The sequence below is a fragment of the Fusarium poae genome, chromosome 1 (assembly GCF_019609905.1).
Source record: "Fusarium poae strain DAOMC 252244 chromosome 1, whole genome shotgun sequence".
In the NCBI taxonomy this organism is placed as follows: Eukaryota; Fungi; Ascomycota; class Sordariomycetes; order Hypocreales; family Nectriaceae; genus Fusarium; species Fusarium poae.
Window position 1 is genome coordinate 7,110,575 of NC_058399.1, and position 26,061 is coordinate 7,136,635.

General features: G+C 46.7%; 11 protein-coding genes across 11 annotated transcripts; 6 read left to right on the forward strand and 5 right to left on the reverse strand.

The window, feature by feature from the left end:
• Window positions 1-325: 325 nt before the first annotated feature.
• On the forward strand, window positions 326-2,309 carry FPOAC1_002316 (uncharacterized protein; the record flags this gene model as incomplete). The annotated part of the gene is made up of 6 exons (XM_044846896.1): window positions 326-424; window positions 486-738; window positions 803-1,382; window positions 1,433-1,694; window positions 1,743-2,047; window positions 2,105-2,309. 6 exons carry the CDS (start codon window positions 326-328, stop codon window positions 2,307-2,309), a joined length of 1,704 nt encoding a protein of 567 aa, XP_044712812.1.
• Window positions 2,310-2,484: 175 nt separating this feature from the next.
• FPOAC1_002317 (uncharacterized protein) lies at window positions 2,485-3,777 on the reverse strand (the record flags this gene model as incomplete). The annotated part of the gene is made up of 1 exon (XM_044846897.1): window positions 2,485-3,777. One exon carries the CDS (start codon window positions 3,775-3,777, stop codon window positions 2,485-2,487), a length of 1,293 nt encoding a protein of 430 aa, XP_044712813.1.
• A 2,810-nt stretch (window positions 3,778-6,587) lies between these two features.
• FPOAC1_002318 (uncharacterized protein) lies at window positions 6,588-7,721 on the forward strand (the record flags this gene model as incomplete). The annotated part of the gene is made up of 3 exons (XM_044846898.1): window positions 6,588-6,759; window positions 6,963-7,598; window positions 7,642-7,721. The coding sequence occupies 3 exons, from the start codon at window positions 6,588-6,590 to the stop codon at window positions 7,719-7,721; spliced, it is 888 nt and encodes a 295-aa protein (XP_044712814.1).
• Window positions 7,722-8,957: 1,236 nt separating this feature from the next.
• On the forward strand, window positions 8,958-10,677 carry FPOAC1_002319 (uncharacterized protein; the record flags this gene model as incomplete). Its single annotated transcript, XM_044846899.1, has 5 exons — window positions 8,958-9,496; window positions 9,645-9,717; window positions 9,772-10,378; window positions 10,430-10,536; window positions 10,588-10,677. The coding sequence occupies 5 exons, from the start codon at window positions 8,958-8,960 to the stop codon at window positions 10,675-10,677; spliced, it is 1,416 nt and encodes a 471-aa protein (XP_044712815.1).
• Window positions 10,678-11,173: 496 nt separating this feature from the next.
• FPOAC1_002320 (uncharacterized protein) lies at window positions 11,174-12,001 on the forward strand (the record flags this gene model as incomplete). Its single annotated transcript, XM_044846900.1, has 1 exon — window positions 11,174-12,001. The coding sequence occupies one exon, from the start codon at window positions 11,174-11,176 to the stop codon at window positions 11,999-12,001; it is 828 nt and encodes a 275-aa protein (XP_044712816.1).
• Window positions 12,002-13,115: 1,114 nt separating this feature from the next.
• On the forward strand, window positions 13,116-13,838 carry FPOAC1_002321 (uncharacterized protein; the record flags this gene model as incomplete). Its single annotated transcript, XM_044846901.1, has 2 exons — window positions 13,116-13,747; window positions 13,805-13,838. The coding sequence occupies 2 exons, from the start codon at window positions 13,116-13,118 to the stop codon at window positions 13,836-13,838; spliced, it is 666 nt and encodes a 221-aa protein (XP_044712817.1).
• Window positions 13,839-14,228: 390 nt separating this feature from the next.
• Window positions 14,229-15,974, reverse strand: FPOAC1_002322 (uncharacterized protein; the record flags this gene model as incomplete). Its single annotated transcript, XM_044846902.1, has 1 exon — window positions 14,229-15,974. The coding sequence occupies one exon, from the start codon at window positions 15,972-15,974 to the stop codon at window positions 14,229-14,231; it is 1,746 nt and encodes a 581-aa protein (XP_044712818.1).
• A 494-nt stretch (window positions 15,975-16,468) lies between these two features.
• Window positions 16,469-16,956, reverse strand: FPOAC1_002323 (uncharacterized protein; the record flags this gene model as incomplete). The annotated part of the gene is made up of 4 exons (XM_044846903.1): window positions 16,469-16,519; window positions 16,570-16,584; window positions 16,638-16,764; window positions 16,856-16,956. The coding sequence occupies 4 exons, from the start codon at window positions 16,954-16,956 to the stop codon at window positions 16,469-16,471; spliced, it is 294 nt and encodes a 97-aa protein (XP_044712819.1).
• Window positions 16,957-18,228: 1,272 nt separating this feature from the next.
• Window positions 18,229-21,570, reverse strand: FPOAC1_002324 (uncharacterized protein; the record flags this gene model as incomplete). The annotated part of the gene is made up of 5 exons (XM_044846904.1): window positions 18,229-18,684; window positions 18,734-19,417; window positions 19,465-20,482; window positions 20,529-21,274; window positions 21,322-21,570. 5 exons carry the CDS (start codon window positions 21,568-21,570, stop codon window positions 18,229-18,231), a joined length of 3,153 nt encoding a protein of 1,050 aa, XP_044712820.1.
• Window positions 21,571-21,945: 375 nt separating this feature from the next.
• On the reverse strand, window positions 21,946-23,463 carry FPOAC1_002325 (uncharacterized protein; the record flags this gene model as incomplete). Its single annotated transcript, XM_044846905.1, has 3 exons — window positions 21,946-22,526; window positions 22,577-22,955; window positions 23,005-23,463. 3 exons carry the CDS (start codon window positions 23,461-23,463, stop codon window positions 21,946-21,948), a joined length of 1,419 nt encoding a protein of 472 aa, XP_044712821.1.
• A 922-nt stretch (window positions 23,464-24,385) lies between these two features.
• FPOAC1_002326 (uncharacterized protein) lies at window positions 24,386-25,115 on the forward strand (the record flags this gene model as incomplete). The annotated part of the gene is made up of 3 exons (XM_044846906.1): window positions 24,386-24,503; window positions 24,558-24,896; window positions 24,949-25,115. 3 exons carry the CDS (start codon window positions 24,386-24,388, stop codon window positions 25,113-25,115), a joined length of 624 nt encoding a protein of 207 aa, XP_044712822.1.
• Window positions 25,116-26,061: the final 946 nt, after the last annotated feature.

Sequence of the window (26,061 nt, forward strand, 5' to 3'; positions counted from 1 at the left end):
TGCTTGTTAACTTGGTTCATGCCCACAAATATCTTGGAGAAGCTGCTTTATTTGCGTTGCGATTTTATGTCAGCTGGCCGTCATCTGTCACTTCAAGCAAATCAAGTAATAAAACAAAAACAAGCGGGTCTGATAAAGAAGAATGAAAGAGTTGACAGTACAGGTGACTGATAGGAAGGTCCACCAAAGCACACAGCGTCTGAATAGCTTGGAAGTTATAAATAATATCATTCCTTACATCTTAGACCCTCCACAACCTTTTCAGAGAACAGAAACTCAACCCTTTCACACTCTCGGACTCACCCGCTATCCATCCAAGGCCACGATGGCCACACCGCCGCTACTCTGCGCGAACTGTCCTCCCGATGGTAACCATTGCCATGAAGTAGGAAAGTCTAGCTGTGGCAATTGCCGTCTCGTGGTCGTAGGTCATCAAACAAGGTCCCAAGGTTGTCTAGAGTATTGTTAATCGTCTTTCATCGCAGTACTGTGGCTCCGAGTGTCAGAAAGCCCATTGGTATCTCCACAGACTGGATTGCAAGTCATTCCTTGCCAATAAAAACTGGATTCCAGACTGGGCCCTTACGAACCGGACACCAGCATTCGTCGGAGAAGGAACAGGTTCCGTCGTTGGAGGTAAAAAGTATTTATGGGGAAATGTTCCAGCCCTTGATGTCCTTCAACTTGGCGCGAACGAAGGAGACAAGTATCAAGGCAATTTGAGCTTGTTGTTTGCAGGTATTCTACCCCGAATAGCATGACAACTTGGACTAGGCTAATGTTATGTGTTACTCATCATCAGCTTCCGGTGACATGCGAAACGTTGTCAAGACTATCGCTGAACTTCCTTCGACCTACGATCGGGACCTCGACATTGTCATGAATGACCGTGACCTCGATGTAGTTGCACGCAATGTTATTCTTCTCCTTCTGGCGCTCACAGCTGAAGGAAAGGACGAAACTATCGATTGCATGATCCACGTTTGGTACTCAGCCTTTATCCGCAAGTCTGATCTTGAAATTCTCAAGCAAAGAGTACTACCTCTCATTGAAGATGTTTGTGACAACATTAAAGGTAAACTAGCCAAGACCATGGTTGAAAAGACTTGGACGTTTGGTCAACAACGGTCTCTGAAGCTTGGCCTTGCGAAGTCGTCATGGGAAGGCATCTTGGGCTTCATGAAAGTTCCTGATGGATTAACAACAGAAAAGGCGAACAAGATACGCATGGATGTCACACTTCACGAGTCGGGACGGGATTACCGAGATCGCTCTTTTCTATTTTTGCCTCCCGCACATCGACTTGGAAGACAGCGATTCCGAGAGGATGGACTTTTACTCCCCTTTGGGACTTGTCGTAGTGAGTTCCAGCTGCCAAACCCGTAAGTCCCTGTACAATCGTTTTCATGTGTAATGGAACTAATGAAGATAGGACGTTCTTCAAGAGTACCGACAGCTGGCCGTTGCATGGCGGCTCCGATCCTTTGCACGGCTGGTCTATGAAGGACATTGAGGCAACTTCTACTGGACCTGCAACCTCGGATATCTACGGCAAGCTCTTTCATCATCTCAGGTCTTTGTTGAAAGGATTTCTAGAGCGCATGGAGAGATCAACTATGTCATTCAGACTTCTTCAAATGGATGCAATCGATCTTCCCAATCATCTCGCCAAACAACGTTTTGATCGCATAGAGGTAATTCCTATTATGGTATCAACCAGATTCTATACTCATTTTGAACAGGTGTCTAACATCTCGGATGGCGCGTATATTGGTATCAATACGACCGTCAGTATCTTGTCACCAGTACTCGAACCACCGTCTGTCAACCCTCACGCGACCCTCATCACTCTGTTCATGAACCTTGTGGACGAGAATGTGACCCGGGAAGAACAAATAGCCGATGTAGATGCGGAAAGCCCATCGTCAAAGTGCCTTAGTCAATTCCTCCCACTCACAACTCTGCGGATCGGTCACTATGATCCCGGCGTTACCAAGCTCGTACACGCTCGCGACCATGCTAGGGACTTTGATTACGTATTTGAAAGGTAAGTGATATTGACCCATGGGTCACTTCTTATAGATTATTCTGACTATGGATCAAGGATTTCACAGATGCTCCAGTTGTCTGAATACCCTCGTTATATGGGGGTAGCGATCAAGGAAAAGCATACCATTGTCGAGAAATGGCCATTCCGCCTCAAACTCAAACCTGAGCAGAAAGGATCCAAGGAGGAATTTGACCTTTTGATGAGAGGCAGTACAAGTGGAAAGGAGCTGTACCTTGAATGGAAGCGGATTTTAGGCTAGGACAAGGTTTGTCAAGATGGGAAGGAGGACTTCATTGTTCGTTTGTGGACATGGGAACTATCTCACGTAGTCTTTATTATGCAGACTAACCTGTTGTTTTCTATATCGGAATAGAGTAATCGTTGATTCAGTTCCCCAAGGCGTCCATTCTGATTCTCATCGTAAAACTCAGCAACTATTTACCACTGCCTTTTCCACCACCACTGCCTTGTCCACCACCACTTGGTCCATCATGACCATGGGGATCCGTGTAGAAGGTGGGATCAGTTACAGATGACACTTTGCCTCTCTTTCCACGACGAGCGGTGGTACCCCGGCCTCGCTTTGTGGTCCCTCCGGCAGACGATTGATCGCGTTCCTTGTCTTTGGCGGTGCTCCTACCCTCACCGCGTCCATCGTCGCCCTTTCCACTGTTGCCACTACCCGCCTTCAACATCTTTACCCCCCGCAGCATATTGAAGTACATCATCGGAAAATGTACATTGCCCATGTCCGCCATGACCTGCGCCTCACCCTTGCTACTGTTATCCACTTTGAAGAGGTGACCAGTCTCTAAGTCATGGCGCCCTCTCAAATAGGCTCCGATGTAGCCATCCCCATCAAAGGGTTCCCGAGGTGGGAAACCTTGGCTGCGATGCTTTTCCATGACTTCCCAAATTCGGTCCACCGTATTGTCCGGTCCATCGATGGTCGCATACACTGGGAATTTGGTTTTGTCCGCAAATTCCGCGGGGAGCCAGTAGAATTGGAATACGGTACGATATACTCCAGCTGCGTTATCGTCAGGGTTTGACCACACCTTGAAAGCCCAATAACACCGATCGAGCCAGTCGTGAAGGGTCTTGGTGAGAGCCACCACGTTCCCTGTCGTATTAACAGCCTGTCCCGACAGATCTGCAATATACCGGTTGTGGAACTCCGTTCCCAGTAGCGATTGGGTAATTTCCCAGCAAGCCGTGGTCAGCTCAATCTCAGCCTTGGACCCGACGGCGGAGTTGGGGAATATGTGCGCCATTTCAGGATCGGCGAACTGTGTAATTATACACTTGTGGTTGTCCCGCGCCTGAGCATTATCCGTGTCGATGTTTCTGTCTATGCGGGTTCTCGACAGGGTACCCACAATCTCTTCGATATCCAACTGACCCGTCCGTTTGGGTGGCATCCTTGAAGCGGCCCTGGTTTTGAAAAAGTGATTTCCCATGAGCACATATTTGTCCATGTTCATGATGATTTCTTCTGGGCGAATGTCGGGATCATCTATGAATGGTACCTTGGTACGATCAATGTCGAATATGGTTCTCATGACGATCGCCGAATGATCATCCAGAGTCATCCTGTACCCTGGGTCTACCCAGTCCATGATATGCTGGTTGATCTTTTTAACATTCCGCTTCGATCTGGCGCGTTGTTCGTCCGTGAATAGTGAATCGGGGTATTCCCGACGGGGTGCTGGCCAGGAGGGAGTCATTGCGTAATATTGTAAATCTCACAATGGTAAAAGATTCGTGATAGTGAAAGAAAAGGAAGCGGGTGAATGATTGGGCTGCTAATAGGAATGATGTTAGAAAAACGAAATCTCGCGGTATAGAGGGAGGGGTTCTGGACTTATTGCATTCTTCCTTGAGTAGAAGCAAGGCAGAAGAATACACAACTTCGGGATCATGCATACCTAGTGATGTTTGCACAGCAGGCATCCAGCCTCATGACATACGAAAGGTTAGCTTTAGATAGAGTCAGAGATGAGATCAGCAGGTTAATTTACGCTGGTTAGGGCAGGGAGATTTTAAGATTACTTCCACACACGCCCTAAGCTTTAGAGCTTGACGATTCTTACTCTGATGCCGTTGATGGTAGTGCAGTGCCTGGCAGTGTCTGGCAGTGTCAAGCAGTGTCAAGCCTCATGGTATCAGACGATTGGCCGTGGGAAGCATAAGAGACGAGATTAGTATGTCACTGTATGCTTCCTAGAATATAGTTCTTGGACTACTTATTTTTATATGTTAAGTCTTATCAGGCAAGATTTTCTATTACAATCGTAGATTGTTTGATTATAATGTTCGACCGGTGGTAAAATGACCGAAACCAAAGGGAAGCTATCTATTGTAATGGAATACTGAATGCATAGGAGCACTCAGACAGGTACTGGATATTGTGATACGTCCTGATAGCGAAATCAACAAGTGCACGGCATTTCCTTTCGCCTGGGGTCTTATCCGTAATTCGAAGCTATGAGAACCTCCTTTGGCAAGGTCCTGTTTTCTACTGCGATATACAGAGGTCTATTGCAAGTCCTCTGCAGGCGTCAGATAGATGCAGAAGTATTAAATTCCAGTTCTATCATCTAGCCATAGCTACAGTCTTTGGATAGCAGTTATAAAGTCTCTTGCGAGAGCTCTATGATCTCCGAAGGATCGCGGGGATCTCCAGACGAGGGAAATCATTTAGATCACAAAGACCATCTTCCAGCGAGCAGCAACCTTCAGCCGTTGGAACGGCTATCCACAACCATCTTGGTACCCCCTGCATACAATTACCTAGGTGGTACCTAGGTACTACCTAGGCAGTTAGGTAGATAGGTACAGAGTACTAAAGTGGATAATACATTTTAGCCGCATGCTGGATTTGAAACGTTCTCGACCCAACATGCATTCATGTTCTGCTGCTTGCCGCGTTAGACGCTTGGAGCCGCACCATGTGCTTACACCGACAAAGACTTTCGATCTGCCAGGTATATGTTGCTGCCCAGAAAGTCAGTTACTTGAGATAAACATTATTTTACTACATCGAATTTTCGATCTATATGGGTCTTTTGAGTTTAGAATCTTGAGCCGTTTGGGCTTCGGCTGGAGAGACAATACGTACCTACACATAACAGGCGCATCGATCGGTTGATAAACAGATCATGAAGTTATTTGTATTGACGAAACAGGAAAATTTCAAGCGTCATTTGTGTGGCTTGTCATAGAAGCAAGTTGCATGATTCGTTTATCCAGATTTTCTCATTATTCAGGTGGTCATTTGTGTAACTACTACATCAGGCAGCACTGTCAGAGTTTGAGGCGTCCAGATAACATGTGTATGGGGCCCCGTATGTCAACTTAAACGGATCATTACTTAAACCTAGGTAAGCAAGTGAGCACTGAGAAGTTTCCCCTGTTATTGTGAAGTTCACTCTCATGTCCCGAGATATTTACGTACCTAGTCTCTCAACAATTGAGGGTATTCTAGCCGGCGTCTCGGACTTCCAATGCCCGCCCGCCGTTGGTGATTGGACGTCGAAGATTGTGGTCCGTCCTGATTGTGACATTGATAAGTACACAGCATTTGCTCCCGGCCCCGGCCTGGCCCATCATCCGACGCTGGAAGCCCTCCTGTCGGCAAGGCCCTGTTGTCAACGGAGACACGCGGTGAAAATCGAATCACAAGTCTCCTGTAGGCGTCGGATAGATACAGAAGTAGTGATCCAATGTTTCATCATCTATTCATGGCTGCGATCTTCGAACAGCAGCCGTAAAATCTTTCATCGGGCTCTACGACGTTCGAAGACGTGGGAATCTACAGATGGCGGATGTTGCAATCGTCAGCTGGGCTCACCAAGACAGTCTTCCAGCCAGCCGCAGCCTTTGGTCTAGCCCTTAGAATGGCTATCCGGAATGAGCTTGGCAACCCCTGCATGCGGTCATCTACCTTGCTTAGTATAGGTAGATAATGCATTTCGGCCGTGTGCTGGGCTTGAAACATTCTCAACCCGCGATGCATTCACGTTCTGCCGCTTGCCGCGATTCGCGCTCATAATGTCAGTCATAGAATAAGCTGGCAATGATGCTATCTAGATAGTTAATGCATGCAATATTTTCACTGTGCCTTACACTGTGAACACCTTGAGCATGCTCTAAAACTGTAAGCTATTGACCGTCAGTCCAGGCGGAAGTTGAGGCGGAAGTTAGTTGTCTCATACTACCTGATTTCCCAGCCTGTATCTTATACAAACAAGGCCACGCGGTGTACGCAAAATCATCTTTGGAATCTTGAGTTTTGATACAATCCATTCCGTGGAGCTAGAATAACAAACCTTGTTGAGCACAGTCATCATCTCTTTTGTGTTACACATCACTGCGGCATCAGTGACACTAAATCGGAGCTCCAGGCAACCAAGAGGTGGGGTCAAACTCTGAAATTCATTGACTTTTTCCCATCCTTAATCAATAATTTCAACCCAGACCTTCCAACGACAAGATAAATCTCATTCAACAACCTTCGGTCGTAATCAGCGTCAAGATGGACTTGAACCTGCCAATCCGCCCAGCTGCGAAAGCGACCATTTCACAGCCGGTCCCTCCCAAGAGGGTACCTTTTCCGATCGCTTGTTTGGCAGAAGGTGGCCTCACAGCTCGCTATGAACATGCTAAATCTATCGAGACGCGTATTCAGCAGTATCAACCACGGTTCCGTATCCGAGTTGAACACTTAGCCACGATTTTGCTGGTTCCTTTCAAAAGTCTTGAGAATCTTGGCCATCTTTCACACGAGACAACCATCGCGCAACCCCTAAAAAGACGACTGGAGAGTGTCTCGCCATTTTGCAAACACTGTAAGAATACCTATCTTAACTATCACTGACCCTGAGGAAGAATTAACTGACCAGAAATATAGATATGCTTCATCTTGACCCCGACAACTTAAAAGAAGCCTACTGGAGCCATGCCAAGCCTATGCAGGTAAAGCCACAGAAGCCACTGGCCCCCGGCATGACCATGGACCAGATCACGCGGTCGATGTGCTACCGTGCGTCTTTCAAAACTCGAACGACTTCCAACATAATTTCTACCCAAGTCGGCGACGACGAGGAGATCAAGTGCAGGTCCCGCGACAGAAACAGATGTGTTCTGTCTGGAAAAGAGAACCCTTCTGTCTTTTGGTTCTTTCCACGTGGAATGAATAATACTGTGGACAACAACAACGCTACAGGCAATCTTGAAGCAGGATGCTACCACTTGACTAGGGTCGACCTTTTGAAGGGGGGTCTGCTCAGTCCCCGACAACTTGGCATGACTCATAAAGTCTGGAATATGATCTGTGTTGACAAGAGTTACTGTGATTACCTTGAGCAGGGTCTCTGTGCATTTAAGTTTATCGGCGACAAAGAACTTCCTGATGGACGTGTTCAGGTGTATTTGAAATTTTTCTGGATGCCTGAGATGCTTGCACGATTCAATCAAATCATGGATCTCAACAAGATCAGACAATTCGAGCCCTCTGTGACGTCTGAAGGGTTCACAACCTTCAACCGTACGAAGTTCAAACGACATAATGAACTCAGTGTTGACCTCAGCATCTTCGAAAACAAACGCTGTCCCTCCCCCCAACAAGTCAACAATTGCCCAGTACCGTCAGGCAAAGACATCGTCATAAATATGCCAAAGCAAGACGTGAAGCAATTTGTATCTGTGGTTGAGATACACTGGGGATGTGTCACGTTTACAGCTCTTTGTGGTGGTGCTGGGAGAGCTTGGTTCTTGACTGGCAAGAATCAAGTAGACGGCTCTCTTCAGCCGAGGGATAAAGAACTCAGACGAAAGGAAGAAGACGTAGGCAAGGAAAATGTCGAGGTGAAGGAAATGGGAGGAAAAGGGAAATGGAAATGAGGGACAAACGAATTCATACAAGTGCTTGGAAGCGCCCGAACGATGGTCGAGCCATCTGCTTAGTCTGTACCTGGCTCTAGGTTTTCTGTCTTTTTTATGTTGCCATTAGTTTTTGTATTTTGCCCACAAATTGAGTACCTGAGATTTTTTAGACTCTCCTATGGGTGGGTAGCAGAAGCGTCAGCTAACACAGACGAGTTGATGACTGTGAAGTTTAAGCCATTGGAAATATTTTCTAACTGCTCGAAATAGATCATATGGAAAGTTATGTCCTGCATGTCTTAACAGAAGCTTCCTCCATAAGTCACCGACATGATAGAGTTCAGGCCATAAGAGTCACGAGAAGATTGTTGGCGTTGTGGGTGCCTCAGGCCCCCACTTCCTTCTTGTAGCCTGACCCTCTCAGGACCCTGCTAGCTTCCTCATACAATCACATACCTCTATTGGCCACACCCCCTTCTTTACAAAGATGAAAGCTTAAGCCTCAATTTCTTCCCTCTATCAATCTATATCGGCGTTCCAGATCAAAACGCGGGGTAATGTGGTGAAGCGACACATAATACCCAGGTCCTATTGATTCTGGGAAGAACACCTGCTTATTTCGGAACTAAAGGGGTGATCAAAACTCTCCTTTGGGCTTTTTTGCCAAGGATTCTCGCGGCTATTCTGAGTCTCGGTGACAACCCCGCGTGGAGTAACATCCCGTACAAGGTGACTAACTCCAGGCGAAGAGTACCTGAGTCTCGTTCTATCGCCTGATCATGTCAATCACAGTCTATTCACTCAATATACATCTTCTAAATGCAACCTCACACGGAAATATACCTTTTGCTCGGCATGAATAGCTACATTCACATGGAAGTTCGTAGTTAGAGCGCGAGGCATCAATGGCTGTAGACATACCATATTCCTCAAATAACCAGGAGTAGCCTCTCATTCTTTTCAATCAGCCGTTCTCGCATATTACGAGCTCTATCTAGCCATTTGAGATAAGTTAGACGACATGGCCTCTGTTCGATCTTTGGGCATATTGGCTTTGACCCTTGGTGCCACAGCCCTCCCTTTCAATACCTTTGACGGTCCCGGATTCCCTGCCTGTCAGGATGTTGCCGCAGTCCACGATGCTTCAAGCGTCAAGGATATTCAAAATATCGTTCAAAATGCCATCGAAGCAGGCCAGAGGGTTAGAGCGTCCGGAAAAGCCCACATGTGGTATGACACGATGTGCTCTGATGATCCCAATACGGTCATTGTTCGTACAGAGCAGGTGAACAACATATACGATCTTGATATGGAGGCCGGCACCGTCATGATCGAGGCTGGTGTAACATTCTTACAGCTCGCTGAATACCTGCACGAGCGTGGAGCTTCTGCAGGATACACCCTTGTCAATTGGAATATCACTTTGGCTGGCTGTGTCGCAATGGGTGCCCATCGATCATCTATCCGCGAGGACTCCATGGTCGCAGCTGGCGTATTGTCTATGGATATCATTGACGGCACTGGTAAGCTACATCATCTGGAGCGTGATGACAGCGATGAGTGGCTCGCTGCTTCAACTTCTTTGGGCCTATTGGGTGTCATTGTCAGGATGAAATTCAAGATCTATCCCGACTTCAAAGTCTACGCAGATCAGGAAACGCAAGTATCCAGCTTCGTCATGTAATGGTCGAATTCTAATCTCGTATAGCTTGGACGAGAGCGATGTGCTAAACGGCGACATCTATGGTATGATAGCTCCATATGCCACTGCTAACCTTTGGGTAAGTGCTTGCTTCTATGAGTTTGAGTACCAAGTGTGTCCTAAACAATAGTAGTGGTGGCCGCACAAGAAGAAATTCCACTGGCGATACTACGACGTCATTCCAACAAACCAAAGCGACCAAGAGGGCTTCCAAAACACATTCTCGATTACCAAAATCGAAGCCGATGCTATTTCAGCTCTTTGGAATACTGGAAAAGGAGTTTCTCTGTCCAATCTTCTTGCTGAAGAGATTCTGTTTGGGCAGTGGGAGAATCCCAACTTTAGAGAAAAGACAACCAACGAGCCTATCAAAAACTGGCCTGTTTACGGATGGAATTACGATGTGCTTATAGGTGGTTTGTATCCCGACCAGCGTCCGGTGTGGGACTATGGCATCCACGGCTACACTTTGGAGCTCGCATTTCCCGTCACCCAAGCCAATACAATGCTTAAAAGGGTGCGCCAGCTCTTCGACAATGAGGCCAAGAAACTCAAATTTATGGCGTCTACGTATAGGAGTGGCATCAACATCAAGTTTGGGAGACCGTATTTTGACCTGCTCGGTCAGGTGACTTATGGCACATCTGATGGCGCTGACTGGGAGAAAGGTGTCATCATGTTGGACTTCCCATCTTACAAACCGAGTATCGGTGATGGGCTCCGATACAACGAACCATTTTGTAAGTTGACTGAAAGTTGTATCCGCAATCCGAGGCTGACAAACGATACAGACCACAAACTCGCAGAAACGTTGATTGATGAATTTGCCTGTCGCCCTCACTGGACCAAGAATACACGAGAGGTATTCGAACGTTCGGCCAAGAACTTGGACCCTGATGTAAGATATTTGTTACTCTGCCGGCAGAAGAAGCTAACATTTTCCACGTAGCACATTTCTCGATTCAAAGCAGTCAGGGAAAAGTTTGATCCGGAAGGTATTTTCCGCAGTGTCGTGGGCGAAGCCATTGGTGTTTATTAACCATGCCGTGGCATGTATCTATGAGTTGTTCCCTTTATTTCTCCCCAATTTTGTTGACTCCATAAGCCACTCTCGATTAATTTCGGTTGGTCATACCGGACCGTTTCTGCCATTTTCATCAACTCTCACTTTTATTAGTATCACATAATAGTCACCATTAAGTCAAGCGTCAAGGACGTCATCCGATGTCTTTTCTCTTGTCTGTCATCATAAACACTCTCTTTCATATACAAAATACAACTTTGAATTAGCTCTCGTTATTTGTTGACAAGGTAGGGGTCATAAGTTGAGGCCTCCACTGGACCCTGCATGACTCTGTCATGTCCCACTTAAAACGTCATATGTGTCTTCACCGCCTTAATACCAATTTATAGTCCTTATGACGATCGCCCAAGAATTGGGTAACTTGAAACCAAACACATTCCTCTGTTGTTTCGTTCCGAATCCAGCATCAAACAATCTCAAGACAACATCAGTACAACCTCACAAATCCAAAATGTCAGCCCCCGAGTCTCAACCTGGCGTGGAAGGTGATGAGTACGAGAAGACGCTCCTGCAGCTACGATGCTTCGATACAATGTTTCTTGTCGATGATTCCGAGAACATGCAGCCTTACTGGTCCGAAATCAAGACTCTGATCGAGCGAATTGCACCCATCTGCGCCAAACACGATCCCGATGGAGTTGATCTGTACTTTGTCAACCACCGACCTGGAGGCGTCTTGGCTAAATTGCCTGGAGTTCAGTCCATCCGAAAGTCCGGCTACACACATATTGGTGGCTTTGCTGGCAGCATGCTTTTGACCAGCAAGGGAAAGCAGGTCGGCGCCATCTTCGACAAAGTCAAGCCAGCTGGAAAGTGCAACATGGGTGCCAGACTCGGCGGCTTGCTCAAGTGGTACTGCGATAAATTCACAGGCGGAGAGGAGAAGGCTGCTCTCAACATTATCGTGCTTACGGCCGGTTCCTTCGACGACGATATCAAGACCCCCCTGATCCAGGCCGCCAGGACTCTCGACGAGGCCAAGGCTCCCATTCATCAAGCTGGAGTCCAGCTGTTCCGCCTAGGCGGCCCAGATCTGGTGCGACAAAAGACCCTGCAACACCTCGACGATGAACTACACAAGGAGGCTGGAACACGAGACATTGTCGACACAGTGACTTGGAGTGGCCATGGAACCTCCATGTCAGACGATGAGCTACTCAAGATTGTGCTGGGCGCTGTCATCAAGAAGATTGACGTTCGTGCCGCTGAGTTGCACTTGGATGAAGCAGCTACGACGACACGTGCTGACCGAGAGTACGATGAAGGAAATGTAATCTAGTTTCTTTTACCACCTCATGGCCTGTTTTATGGGTAATTTGAACAAATATACCTGGACTACTAATATCAAATTAATTGTACATCAACTACCCACATGTTTGAGTCACCCTGAATATGAAATTTGCATTGTGTTTGAAGTATAGAAATTAAACATAATGAACCAGAGAAGCATTGGTGTCGTTAAGCCTATGGCAACATAAGCTAGGGCGTTGCTGTTCCTTCGGTAACGTTACCTACCGGGCCTTCAATTCTTTCAGAGTCCGGTGAAATACTCACCGACATTGGGTCATACCAGTGCCTGCTTCGAATACACCAACCACAACAACGCTTTCGAGCATGATTCCACCAGGTCCGAAAAGCCTCGTATAGGCTGAGATATAGAGAAGTAGCGGCACTTTGTCGACAGGCAGCTATCTTCTGAGTGGACTGTGCCGCATGCTAGGGTAGCATTTTTTCCTCAGGTTTGTTGTCGGTGGATCATTTATACTCAGCCGTTGAGGATGACACTGAGTGAGAATTTTGCAATATCATAGAAAGATAAATAAATTACGCCTTTGTAGTACCATCTATCGGTTCAAGATGTAGAGTTTGTATCTTGAAGACAGTAGGTAGAACCCAAAATTATTGTCATGGTCACTTTGTCTCGCTTCGGTAGAACGACGCCCATTATTTCAGTACCCTTGCCGGCTAGCCTAGCCCTACAGCGGGTGGCTTGGTTAGAGGCTAACAGAGGATCTTTCGCAAGAGAGCTAGTAAGATTCTGGAAGGGGAGAACAACGCATATGAATATGACTCTATCGTCTTCATGGTAACGTCCCAGTAGCTCAAATAGGCAATCACCGGAACTTTTGAACTAAAAAATCATTATGTAACCTGACTATTCTTTCGATCGGAAGAATTTAGCAAAAAAGGAAAGCCCGAGTAGGGCACAGTCGTGGTGGCCTAATCCGCCTTACAAGGCTAGGAGTTCACGATGGTTGCGAAGGGGGCATGAAAATGTATATAAAGTGCCTTGAGTCCCAAGAGAAATAAATGCATAGTCCTCATTAACTCACATAGTCGTTCAAGGCAGCCCTTTTCTGTATCCAATTCATTTAAACCTAAACCTCATCACAATGAAGTTTTCTACTATCACATCACTCTTCCTCGCCAATGCTGGCCTTTCTCTCGCTGCTCCCAGCAAAACCTTAGTCAAGGCTACTGCTATTGAAGCAATGATGGGTGACAATGGAATCACAACTCCCCTTCCCATTCAGCCCGGTATGGTCGACAACTGCGACCTCTTTCACTATGTCAAGAAAGATACAGGCTGCCTCCAGATTGCCACCCAGTACGGCATTACCTTTGAGCAATTCAAGGAGTGGAACCCTACTGTCGGTGACGATTGTTTGTATCTCTGGGCCGATGCCAACGTCTGTGTTCGTACAATTGGATACGTATACCCAGTCTCAGTTGCTTGCTTTGGCAGCCGAGATGTCCTACCCTGGGGTAAGAACAAGGCTGCTGCACTTACTGCTGCGCATGACTGGTGCTACACTAAAACCACTACTGGCTTATACGACCTCTATGAGACCAGGACCGGGTGCATCAACGCACCTTCAGGACAGGGCAAATTTGAGTTTGAGATATCTACCAACCACGGAAGAAAGATCGGCCTTACTAGCAGCAAGTGTGAGACGTTCATCGACCTTGGTATCAATGGATGTCCTGAGGGAGCTCAAACAAATACGGAGGGCTGGTCCATGGAGTAAGTTATTCCTATCTTGACATTGTCCGTGGAGACCCCAGCTAATCATTATTTTAGGACTACCTTCAAGACTGGAAAGTGCAAGGCTTGAGTTCCCTTAGGTTCAGGATAGATGGACTCTAAATGCTCTTATGGTGGATGTATCAATCTTCATAGGAGCACAAATCGGACGCATCTATCACATCGCATAGATTGTCAATAGAAATGGGCAATGCTGTCAGAGGCTACTGTTTAATATTAGATTCACATATATAGTTATACACAAATATCTTAAAACTATTCTAAGACTCGAAACGCATCTACTTGTAACAGACAGACTTGGATACCAGTACCAAAAGGGGGTTGGTTGTTATTTGTTCTATTGATGGCAACATGAAGTGCAGGAGGTGGCATCGAAACACGCCGCCGACGTTCTTTACGCACAGGATGACAGTATAAATATCTAGTCTAATCTCTATTACCAATGACTTCTAGGTCGTAATCAAGGTTCATGGTTCTCATCCTCCGTTTGAACTTGCTGCTCCGACAATCGCGGATTTCTCAAGGCTAAAGCAAAGATAATCATTGGAATGCAGACGCAAATTCCCGCAATGCAAAGTAGTTTCTGAACAGAACTGTAGCTGTTGATAATAGCATCGCGAATCTCAGTTCCTACTGGGTAATCGGGAATAATGGAGAAGGGGTTGTTATAAATGGCCTTTGCGAGCCCTTCGTCAGGCTGAAAAGCAAGGTTGCGCTTGAGAGATTTATAGAGAGTCTGTGTCCATATGGCTCCCGAGAGACATGTGCCGAATGCACTTCCAATGTTGTAAAATGATAAGTAAAGGCCCGTCAGAATAGCGACGTGTTCGCGCGATGCTGAAGCCTGGATAGATGCTTGGGTCGGGTATGCAAAGAAACCACCAGCAACACCGAGAAGGATCTGCGCTGCAATAATTCCGTCTTTTGACGAAGTCGATGCACCCCCAGGGTACATGATCAAAACTCCAAAAGCAGCCATGAAAAGCAGTGTTCCGCCAACAATGATAAACTTGAGTCGACGAATTTTGAAGATAACGAGGCCAGCGACTACTCCAGTGATGACGCCGAAGAAAGAGAAAAAGGATAAGATGCGGGTGGCGTTCTCGATGGAAAAGTCAAATGCTACGATCAGAATTGTGTACAAATAGTTTCCTTGTGTGCACCAGGCGAGGTTGAGCAAACTTCGTACAGCCAGGGCAGACCAGACCCCTCGGTCGCGGAGGAGATGGAATGGGATAAGAGGATGTTTCGCGCCTCGCTGCTCCCAGGTGATGAAGCAGACCATGAGGGAGAATCCTAGGACCAAGGGTAGAATTATGTACCAGCTGCGCCAATGACTAGCAGTTCCTCCTGCAACGGTCAAAGGTGCAAGGATGAGTGAGAATGCAGTGACGAGAAGAACAAGACCAATGATATCAAGCTGATGGAAAAGGTCTGCTCTTCCTTTCTTGGTCTTGAGAGAAAGAAGTGCAATTTCTTCACTTTCTTTTCCTTCTGATTCCCAGGTTCGCCTTTCGAGGAAGTAAAGGCATGACAGAAGAGGAAGTGAAGCGATGGGATAAGTGATGGCCCACATGCCGAGTCCCCATCTCCAACTTGTCGATCCCAAGACGGCTGAGGTGATGTTTCCGCTGATCCATGTATTGATCAAGAATGGGATTGCGGGTAGATAACTGAAGAATACTCTTGCGCGCATGGACGAGAAATCTGCGATGAGAACTTCTAGAAGAAGAACAATGCAGGTATAACCGGTCTGGTAAATTATACTGCCCGTGCAAAACACCTCAACACTCTGTGCAGTTGACTCGATCGCGATACCCAGCGTGTACAGCACAGTAGAAATAGCGATGACTTCGAACCGTCCAAAGACATCTGCTATTTTTGCAGCGCTGGGTTGGACTGCGACTGCGATGACATTGCGCAGGACATTGATGGTGGACAAGTAAGAGTGTAGATCGAAGCTGGACGTTGCGTAAGATTGGTAAGCGAGCCGCGTTTGACTCTCGAGGCCGTATGCGTATCCGACGAGGAAGATGCCGATAAAAAGCCAGACGCGATGTGTCGTTGTAATATTCCGGGATACAATTTCCATACGCGCTACGCCAGCGGATAGACGTTTTGGGTTTGCTGGTCGAGATGGAGGAGTCGTATCGGGGTCTATATCTGGGATAGCCCCTAATAGAGGCGCTGTTTCTGCTGACGCCATGATGTCTTACTCATGAGGGTTGTTGGTAATATGTGAATAAAGAAAGACAAAGAGTCTTTGAAAGATGAAGAGATTTATGAAACACGACGACAGGGGTCATATGATTTGCTAAGATAATTCACGCATCGTCATGTCACAAGTATCCCTGTCAGGTGCGTTGGATGCCTGAAAGAGGATCTGATAATGTGACCTGTCTACCTTAGTACCTAATGACTGACCTTGTGACATGGCACAACACGGATGACAAAGCGGAAATACGGAAATCTGATAAGATTAAATGATCCAATAGCGGCGGATCTAACCGTTACCCAAGTGGAGACTCTATTATTATCACGGAACTCAATTCATCGGTAATAAATGTCCAAGTGCACATGGTTTTATTTCTGTATATAAAGTAATGAAGGTCCGTTTTCTCATCCTGCCCCAGTTCGTATCACTGAGTAATTCTTCAATCTTGGTAACTGTCCAGTAACCTGGACATGCGTAATATTGATCTAAAGATCCATAGCGTCGCTATCGCGGCAGCAGCTCCAGCAGCCATTACCCTATTCTTGTTAGCTATCAGTCGTTTTCTACTTCTCAAAACAAGACCTACAGTGTCTGTAGCTTCCTGGAGCACTAATTAGCAGAATTCATTAACTATAAAAACCAGACACCACTTACCCAACCTTCCGGGCAATCCGGTGCGTCAGGAAAGCAAGTCGCCCAGCAAACGGGCAACGTTTTAAGACCCTTGAACGGCTTGGGGGTCAATCGGTGACCGGAATGATCAGTCACCTTAATTCGGACACTAATTAGATCTGCTGTTAGCAGACTCGAGACTGGCTGTGAGATGCAACAGTAAATATGCAGACGTAGAAACTATCTCGGGGAAAACTTACGTGATCTCGTCGCCATTGGCCTTGATGCCCTTCTGAGAAGACCAGGGCATGGCCACGATGCCCTGCGCAAGAAGAGCGGTAGAGACGATGGAAAACTTCATGTTGATCGTGTCTAGCGAGTTTTGATAGTATTGAATGTGTTGTGTTGGAGCGATGCTGATGGGGATGATAGTCTGAATGTTTGCGAGATCTTCCACAGGCTTTATAGATTTTACGTCTATAGGGAGGACGACGACTACCTACTTCTATGACATCAGAAGAATACACAAAATCATATTTCTCAAACCGTCTAGTGTTGGAAACATGACTAATCGCCCAACTGCAGCCAGAGATTACATTGTCTTGTTGATCTGCTCAAATTCCCCGGTTTTCCCCCAGAGACTGTCCCACAACAAGACCGAGATCCCGTCCCGTATCTACATACTTAGCCAGACGGCAGTCAGTCCTTTGCAGGTGGTAAGACATACACATCAGAGGACCGGACAGGTCAATGCAGCGTGCCGTGCTCGGTCTCCGATATCACTTCCTGAACAATCTTGATGCATAGCAGGCAGTGGCATCAATACAATATCTCAGGCACGATGGTTTATTGGATCAAATCCTCATACTTGGATCTGAGGAGAACACGTTTACAAGAACACAACAGCAGATAACCGTGTGTAGCTATCCATTGCGAAAAACCATTGTTGTTCCCAATGGTTTCTATCACAGGCTATGTATCCTCATGCTCGCATTTGCATTTACATCCTCGAATATAGTTCTCGTGCTCTATACTCTTCAACAATGAATGGTCTATTGAGTCAATGAGGAACGTAATCATATCGTTACTAATGGGGGCTAGAAGCAGTTGTTTGTCGTACATGGGCAGACGCGTTTATGTATTCCTTGTCCTAAACTGAAATTCTGCAGCATTGTATCACGAACTGAGAACATACGCATGTCGGACTTTGAGGACCTCCATCTACTATTGGTCAGATCCCTTCTCGTGGAACCCCCGCAGTTTGCGTAACTTTGTCTCAACAATGTCGTTCGTGTTCCCCGACTTCCGAGCCATCGATCAACTGCAAAGCAGATCTTTAATCCTGTGCTGTGTCCAAGATTCTCCAGCCGCTTGGGCAATAGATGTGTAACGTTGGGTACACGTTGGTTTATGTGGATGTACTGTTTGGATTGATACCTTACATGGCTTCAGATGGTATCTAAGTCAATAGTTGGCTACAGGACTGAGCGGATAGCCAAGGTCAGAGCCATGGTTGATTAATGTGACCAAAATATGATGCAATTGGACGAGTACGCTAGAAACTAACAGTTCAAACTCCAATCCATGTTTAAAGACATTTAAGAGACTAGGTACTACTTCTTTCAAGACTCTACTAGGTGGATGCCTGTTCCCAACGCTTCTGCAACCGGCTGAGTACCATCTTCACATACTCCACGTCCGTTACATCCGGCACGTTCCTCAACGTAACACTGTCTTCTCTTGACAACTCGGTGAGATAGTCAAGGGGTCCAGTCTCGGCCTTTGTAGACGCCTTGTTTCCATATTTACTTTCAAACCAATCCAGAAGCTTGATGGGTGGGTTCTTGGATGGATCTCTGTCTGAGTCGCGTAGACGTTGCATCCATTCGCTTGTGGGAAGGGTTTCGAACTTGAAGCCCGCTTCCCTCATGGACGGAAGTATTTGGTTCGCCCAGTGGAACCGAATGGGGTTAAGGATGTGGTAGACCAGATCTGGGTTAGAGGAACGGTTTGTGGTCGGGGTAGTGGTTAGGTTGGACAGGTCGAGAATTGCCGCTGCGGCAAGATCGACTGGCAGCCAAGTCATTTCCTAACACATGTCAGTCACAGTTTCGGTGCTGCATCAATTCAAAACTTACCTCGTTTAGCGCCGGCAGAGCGCCAAGTGTAACAGCAGTCTGAATCATCAAAGGAATGCCCTCGGTAGTGTTCCACTCCCCAACCTTCGTGTCACCTACCAGCTGTCCCAGTCTCAGCACTCTTGCTACAGCTCCTACCTTACACGCGTTCCCTGTGATATGCTCCGCAACATACTTGGATCTCGCGTACCCAGTATGCTGTGCGTGAGCTGGCGAAGGGACCAATGTTTCGAGGACTTGGCCTGGTCTAGGTGTTCCTCCAGCGGACGAAACAGAAGAGCAGAAGTAGAAACGGGCAGGTTGAGGTGTTTGGACAGATAGACTTAGTTGGATAAGGTTGTGTACAGCCTTGATGTGTTGGTCTTCGAAGCTCTGTACCGAGATGTTGAAGTTGACGGCCCATGCACTGTGGATTATGGTCGTAAGCTTGTTCTGCAGTTCGGCCAGGTTGGATTCGCTCAGCCCAAGGTCCGGACGACTTAGATCGCAGGGTAGTGCGAGCACTTTGCCCCGCTGCTCATCATCCAGTGTTAAGCCCCGAGCTTCGAGAGATTTGTCCAGTCTTTCAGTGGCTGCGTGGTCACTAGACGCCCGGATCAATGCCCACACAGCTCCAACATGAGGTTGAGCTGTGAGCTGAGCAAGGGCATGAGCACCCAATGCACCAGTAACACCAGTAAGTAACTGAAATCATTAGCCTCAAATCTTCTAGTTGCCAGTTTCAAACTTACCACTAGCTCCTTCTGAGGCTGAGGAGCAGATCCGACGACGTGAGGTCTAAAGGAAGAGTACTTCTCAACCAACTTCTCCATGATCTTTAATTGATCTTGCGTCTCATCACCAGCACCACTTCTAAGTCTCTCGAGTTGACGAGCAAGTAGCTTAACGTTACCGGTTTCGTAGAGAACGTTCTGTCCGAGTTCGGATTGGTTGCCGCCGAGGTCGATCTCGCGCTTGATGAGACTCCACATCTGGATGCACTGAAGACTATCGACACCCGAGGCAAAGAAGTCTGCTTCTGAGGATTCAAGTTCCACGCCACATTTGGTCTTCAATTGTTCAAGAAGGTATTGTTCTAACTCTTTACCCTCGAGAGTCAGCGAGCCAGCTTGATCGTCTTGACCTTCGTACCGACGGTACGCAGCCTCAATTTCCTTTTCGAATTGGCGGTATGTGGGTACTCGGATGAAGGTACCCTTATCAGTTCGAGGGTACGATACTTCAGCCGGTACAATGACGACCAGTTCCTTGGGAATTCTCGAAAAGGATTCTGCGCGCGAGTTGGCGTCCTCAACCGAAGGCCAGATGGCATCGAGGTAATCATCATCAGACATATCGGCGACACGATCAGCCTTGACTATCAAGATACCAGGATATGTCCTTCCATCTCCGAATACAATGGCTTCCTTGACAATCTCTTCTTGACGGATACGACCTTCAATGGGGATCGGAAGGACCTTTTCACCGTTGATAAGAGTGAATCTATCATCCAATCGACAGGCAAATTTCCATAGTGTCGGTCTTGTGGGATGTTGCGTGAAGAGATCGCGTGTGCGGAATGATCCGGGTGGGTTGTCAGAGTTGGTGGTACTCTTTGATGGAAGACCATCTAGGGCTACACACTCAAACAGACCAGGGGCTACTTCGTCAAAGACGGTGTAGGGTTCAGCTGGGGGTAGAATACGGATGTAATTCCACGCCTTGTCACCTTCTGGGCGTTGAGAAGTGGCAAGTCTACCAGTCTCAGTCCTATAGTCCATTAGTATATATCACTCCGAAAGTCCGATTTACTCACGCTCCATAGTTACCACAAAGGTTAACTCCCGCTTCAACAAGACGATCACCAAGATCATCCGGACATCCACTTCCCGCATAAAGAACGACCTTCATATCCGCCAACATTTTTATGCCCTCTTCGCTTTCAGCAAGAAGCTTGATAACGTAAGGAACACAATGGAATATCTCAGGCTTGGTGGCTTTGAGCTGCGCCATAACAGACTCTCTTGTAATGGGAAGACCGTAGTTTGTGAGGTAAATTTGCTTGCCGGAGTAAATCGACCGGAATACCTCGTAGAAACCATGGCTGTGAAAGAAAGGTGATGTGAGGAAACCACGCATGTTCATATGGACTGCGAAAGCGCCAATGCAACTTGAGTTGGTGAGATAAATTGGCTTAGGTAGGCCTGTTGAGCCGGAGGAGTGAATGATAACTGCCACTTTTCGTGATTCAGCTTCGGGGTTGTAGTCTCGTAAGAAGCGTGGTGCGTCCTGCCTATACAAGTCTGAATTTTGTAACATGGGCAGTATCTCTAGTTGGCGGTTTTTTTGAACTTGTTCAAGAACGGGATGGAAGGTTGGCGTTGTTAGAATAACGTTGCAACTTGCCAGTTCGAGAAGCTGAGTTATGGCAGGACAAGCGAGACGTGTAGAGATAAGAAACGCTGAGTATCCAAGACGATTCAATGCGATGATTTGAACAACAACGTGAATGCCTGATTGGCCAAGCATTCCAACCACTGGCGCTTTCTCAAGTGTTGGATCCTGAATCATCAGTACATTATCTTTTGGAGGTTCGGGATAGTGCTCACCACAGGCTTGAGACCCATGCTCTGGAACTTTGCAACAGCCGCATCGGCATATCTATCCAAATCGATAGCACTATGTTCCTTGAAATCATCAACACCGGTTTCTGGCGCTCCCATTAAGATTGCATCTCCTAGCTCTGCAGCGCGTCTTCTGATCATCTCATCAAGGGTGAACATCTTGGCCTGAGAGGGCTGCTGAAACGTAGCAGGCTTAGGTGCCTCGACAGCATTTGAATCGTGTCTGATAGTCATTTTGGTCAATAATTTGTTATTTTCTTCAGAGTTGAAAAGCATAGTTGCGATTTGTAGTTGAGGAGATATATATCTTGACTATAGACGGATATCATGAACTCCACTTTGGTCATTGTCGTTGTGTCGCGAGACGGAAAAGTGATTTGCCCCTCAGTTTCGGATAAGGACTTGACCAAATACTGTGTCGGAAAAGTTCCGCCAATGCGGGGAGATGTGCGAAATAGCATTGCCAAGATATCCGGTTTGGGGTTTCCGATGATATTTTGTTTTTATACCTGTTCCAGGGCCGTTGATTCGGTAATTTGATCGGCTATCTTTTATACATACAGCAAGACGCAGTGACAATTGGATCGAGACATCGGCAGTTCTGTCCATCTAAGGCTTCATGGACCTCCTCGCCACCCAAAACTGCGCATTATACGCACTCTTAGTCAAAGCACTGTCATCGAATCCATACGCCGCCTCCATTGACCTTACTGTTCTTCTCTCAAACGTCTTCTCTCCACAGCTGTCATCTGTTTCAAGAAACTCGAATCCCAAAGCCTCACTAACCACCAAAACCTCCTCCAAACTCAACTGCACAAACGGCCCTGTCCCATAAAGTAATGGCCCTAGATTGATCCAGTGGCCACCTGGTTTCAACACTTTTTTGATTGTGTCGAGGTAACTCATTAGGTTTCGTGCCGTATCGATGAAGAAGTAAGTAACTACAACGTCGTATTCGCCTGGGGCGGAAAATACAGTTGTGAAGTCACCTTCTATCAGGACTACGGAGGTAGAGTTGAGAGATACGTCTGGGAAGGATAGAGGGCGAATCATATTAGATTGTGTGGCGTGGTGAGACCAACTGTCGACGAAAGGGTGAAAGGAGTGTGAGTTTTGAGAACGGTTGGCTTCGAGGAAGCGGTATGCTACATTCATATACATTGACCATTCGTTGATGGTCACATCGAAACCTGTCAACGGTTAGCAAAACCTAGTAATAATCGTTGGATATTGAGTTTACCTTCAAGTCTTGCAATATCATGTCCCAGTCTTCCTAGTCCGGCACCAGGAATGAGCACCTTCACAGGTTTTTCCCTTTGTCTCTCGGGGAACAAGCTCTCTAGTGTTTTCGTCAGACATGAGAATGTCTCTTTTCTTTCAGCTTCGCCTGTCTCAGTCCAGTCACGAACATAATGTTTCAAAGATTGAGAGACTGAAATCTTGTCGGCAAATCTTCCCGATGCTTCAAGACCATTCATGTGCTTATCGAGTTCGTCTTGTCCAATGTTGTAGAATTTCATTGCATGCTGCACGATGCTATTGCAGAGTTCTTGATTCTTCTTGAGTAAATTATCGATGCGGGTGAACTTTTTGGAGTATTCAACTGAGTGTTCTAGTAGCTATACGAGGGTTAGTATCCTATCTGCCGGATGATGAGGCTCGACTTACAGACTTTTGAGCTTTTGAAACGTGTTTATAAAGCCCTTTCAGTCGATCAAGCTCAAGTTTCTGTCGTTCGTAGTATCTGTTATATCCATATAGGGCATCTAAGAGTCGATGTCTGGGATGATGGGCATTCCAATTTCCCCATCCTCTGGCCATAGCCTTGTTCAATTTCTTGTAGGCATCGACATGACGAGGTGTGTTTGGTGCACCAGATATTTGGTCCAGAGAGACGACCGGGTTATCCAGGGAGCCAGGCTGTGAGGGTCGAAGGGTTAGTTGATCCGGTGACATGGTCCTTCGTAGTAACATCAAGCTGATGATGAGAAGGATTGAGAGACAAACCAGGTTGGGAATAGAGGCAAAGTCGAGTTTTGCGACGTCATCAACCTTGATGTTCTGGTCTGCGGTGATACATAAAGGTCCAAAGAGGAGCCCTGTCAGGGCGATCAAGTGTAATCTCATGGTTGAGACTCAGCTGAGAGGAGGGGATATCGGTGAATGAGAGGTAGTCCACCACTTCAGCGATTAGATAAAATGTTCAGAGAAAATCCAATCATTCAAGGAACCTTTTTCATTTTGTAGCCCAGGGATTAAAGCTTCCTATTTTGTTTCTTGCTCCGAGTGAAAGCGCAAAACGTTGTGGATAAAGTCAGGCTACGCCAACAGAACCTAGTGGGTAGCAGAAAAAATGACCTCCTAAGTCTTAGGTTACAAAAATAAATAGTCTAAAAGCTATAGTCTAAATAGCATAAAGTGACCCACTAATTTCGTCTCTTATGCTTCCAGCGGCCAGTTTTTCTGATACCCTGATGGGATTTGTTTGTAGTGGAGCTTCAGTGGAGGAGGATCCAGTTTTTAAGGTGAGGACCTTGATGGACATGCCAAGCAACATCCATGGATCAATTCTAGGACAAAAGACGAGACAAGATAAACAAACAGATGAATTGACTTGAGAGACATGACAATAGTTACAAGATTCATCATTTCATTGTTCAAATGGACTGATATTATAGAATTAGTATAGTCAATACTCATCAACACCTTGACTCCCCTTCCAATGTCATCAACACCAATACTCACCCTCACAAACCATCTCGAGACACTTCATATAAGCTAACATTCAAGGTTAATTCATGTCCCCGTAGTAATACTTTAGTTATCCCCTAATCCCTGTCCCACTCTCCTACCTAGTCTTGACTTGCCCATCACTGGCAAGCTCTTTATTTTACTTGGCAACCATCCAGCCTACCTAATCTGTCCAGACACGCGCCGCAGCAATTGTTTATAAATTCCACTCCCCTGCAGTTTCTTTTCCCTCATCTTCATCTTCTTCAACTCCAAGTCCTTTGTAAACACTCGTTTCTTACAAATATCACGGCCTAAAATGAAGACCACCACTTTCGCTGTCGCCCTTCTCGGCCTCTTCCCCGCCATCTTTGCCCAGGAGACTCTTGCTCCCTCTCCTACCGAGTCTGTCGGATGTGAGCCTCACGGTGACCACTGTATGTTTTCCTCTCCAATTGATCAATTGAACGAGTATCTAATCAGCGATATAGGGCACTGCGACGGTGCCAGGTCTACTCTTGCTACCGAGGCCAAGGCTACCACTGACGCTGAGCATGATGATGACCATGACCACGACCACGACCATGATACCACTGGAACAGAGTCTCTGGCTCCTTCTCCCACCGAGTCTACTGGTTGCGAACCTCATGGTGACCACTGGCACTGCGAGGCTGCCAAGACTGGTTCTATGGCCAAGGCTACTAATGATCACGACGACGACGACGACCATGACCATGACGACGAGGACCACTCCCACTCTGCCGGTGCAACCAAGTCTCTCTCTCCTTCTCCTACAGAGTCAATCGGTTGCGAACCTCATGGCGACCACTGTATGTATCCTTCATCGCTGCCCTCTTGTTCTTTCACTGACTCATGTCCCAGGGCATTGCGACGGTCCTGTTACCGCTGCAGCTACTGCAGCCACTGCTTCCGGCTCTGCCTCTGCCTCTGCCACCGAGAGTGACTCTGCCGCTGTCACCGACAACGCTGCAGGTGTTCAGATGATTCCTTTCGCAGGACTTGTCGCCGCTGCTGTTCTTGCTCTGTAAAATATCTTGAGCCTAGATTGGAGAGTCTATGAAGGTCTTATGTGTCGGCTTCCTAGATGCAACGCAGTGGAGGATATAAAAGACATGATTTGATGCACAATTCTTTTTCTTAGATGGACTAGATCACCTATAGATGGATGATCTTGTAATTATGACTTTATTTGACATGCTTCAAACGTTGTTCTGTGTCCCTGTTATTGTACTGCTGAATCAGATTGCCGATAAATGAGTCTAGTATTACACGACAATCTACGTTAACAAAGTTGGTGTCGGCAATAATTGACAGCTGAGCCTCATCCAAATATTGTGTTACAATTCATTTACCCGTAGAAAGTCTCAGTCCCAAGTAGCACTTCCGCACGACATGGACAGCCCCGTCGCACTCAAATTATCCATAAACATAACCTTGTTTTCTCCCGTACCATGCATCAACGCTACTCGCCACTAACATATTTACCCAACAGCATCTCTATCCAGTAAAATAAGCCCGAAATAAACCGTCTGGAAAATCTCTCACTCGTGCGGGTCGTGGTGGTGGTGTTGTGTCCATCAAGGTTCTCACCACCAACACTCATCAACCAAGTGGAGAGTCATCATGTCAGAAAACAAGGGTTGAGTGCCTGCTAAAGAGAACAAACAGCTGCATATGACCGTTCAAACCTTGTTTATAAGCTTGGTTTGGTTTGGTTTGTTTCTGTTAGTGTCGAATCGGATCTCGTCGTCGATGCAGCTCATACTCCGGATCAATCGTCTTGGCTAAGCTACCCAAGTTGGCCGATCAGGGTTTACATTCGTTGCACTTACTGCAGATTCTTCTATATGCAGGCTCTGTTGTATTCTTTGGTCCATAGAAGGGCTATCCAGGTCGTCGGCCCCACGGTTCACAAGTCTGCCAAGCAGCCGAACAAGAGTTCCATTGACAAACGAGGACCTTGATGTTCGCTCA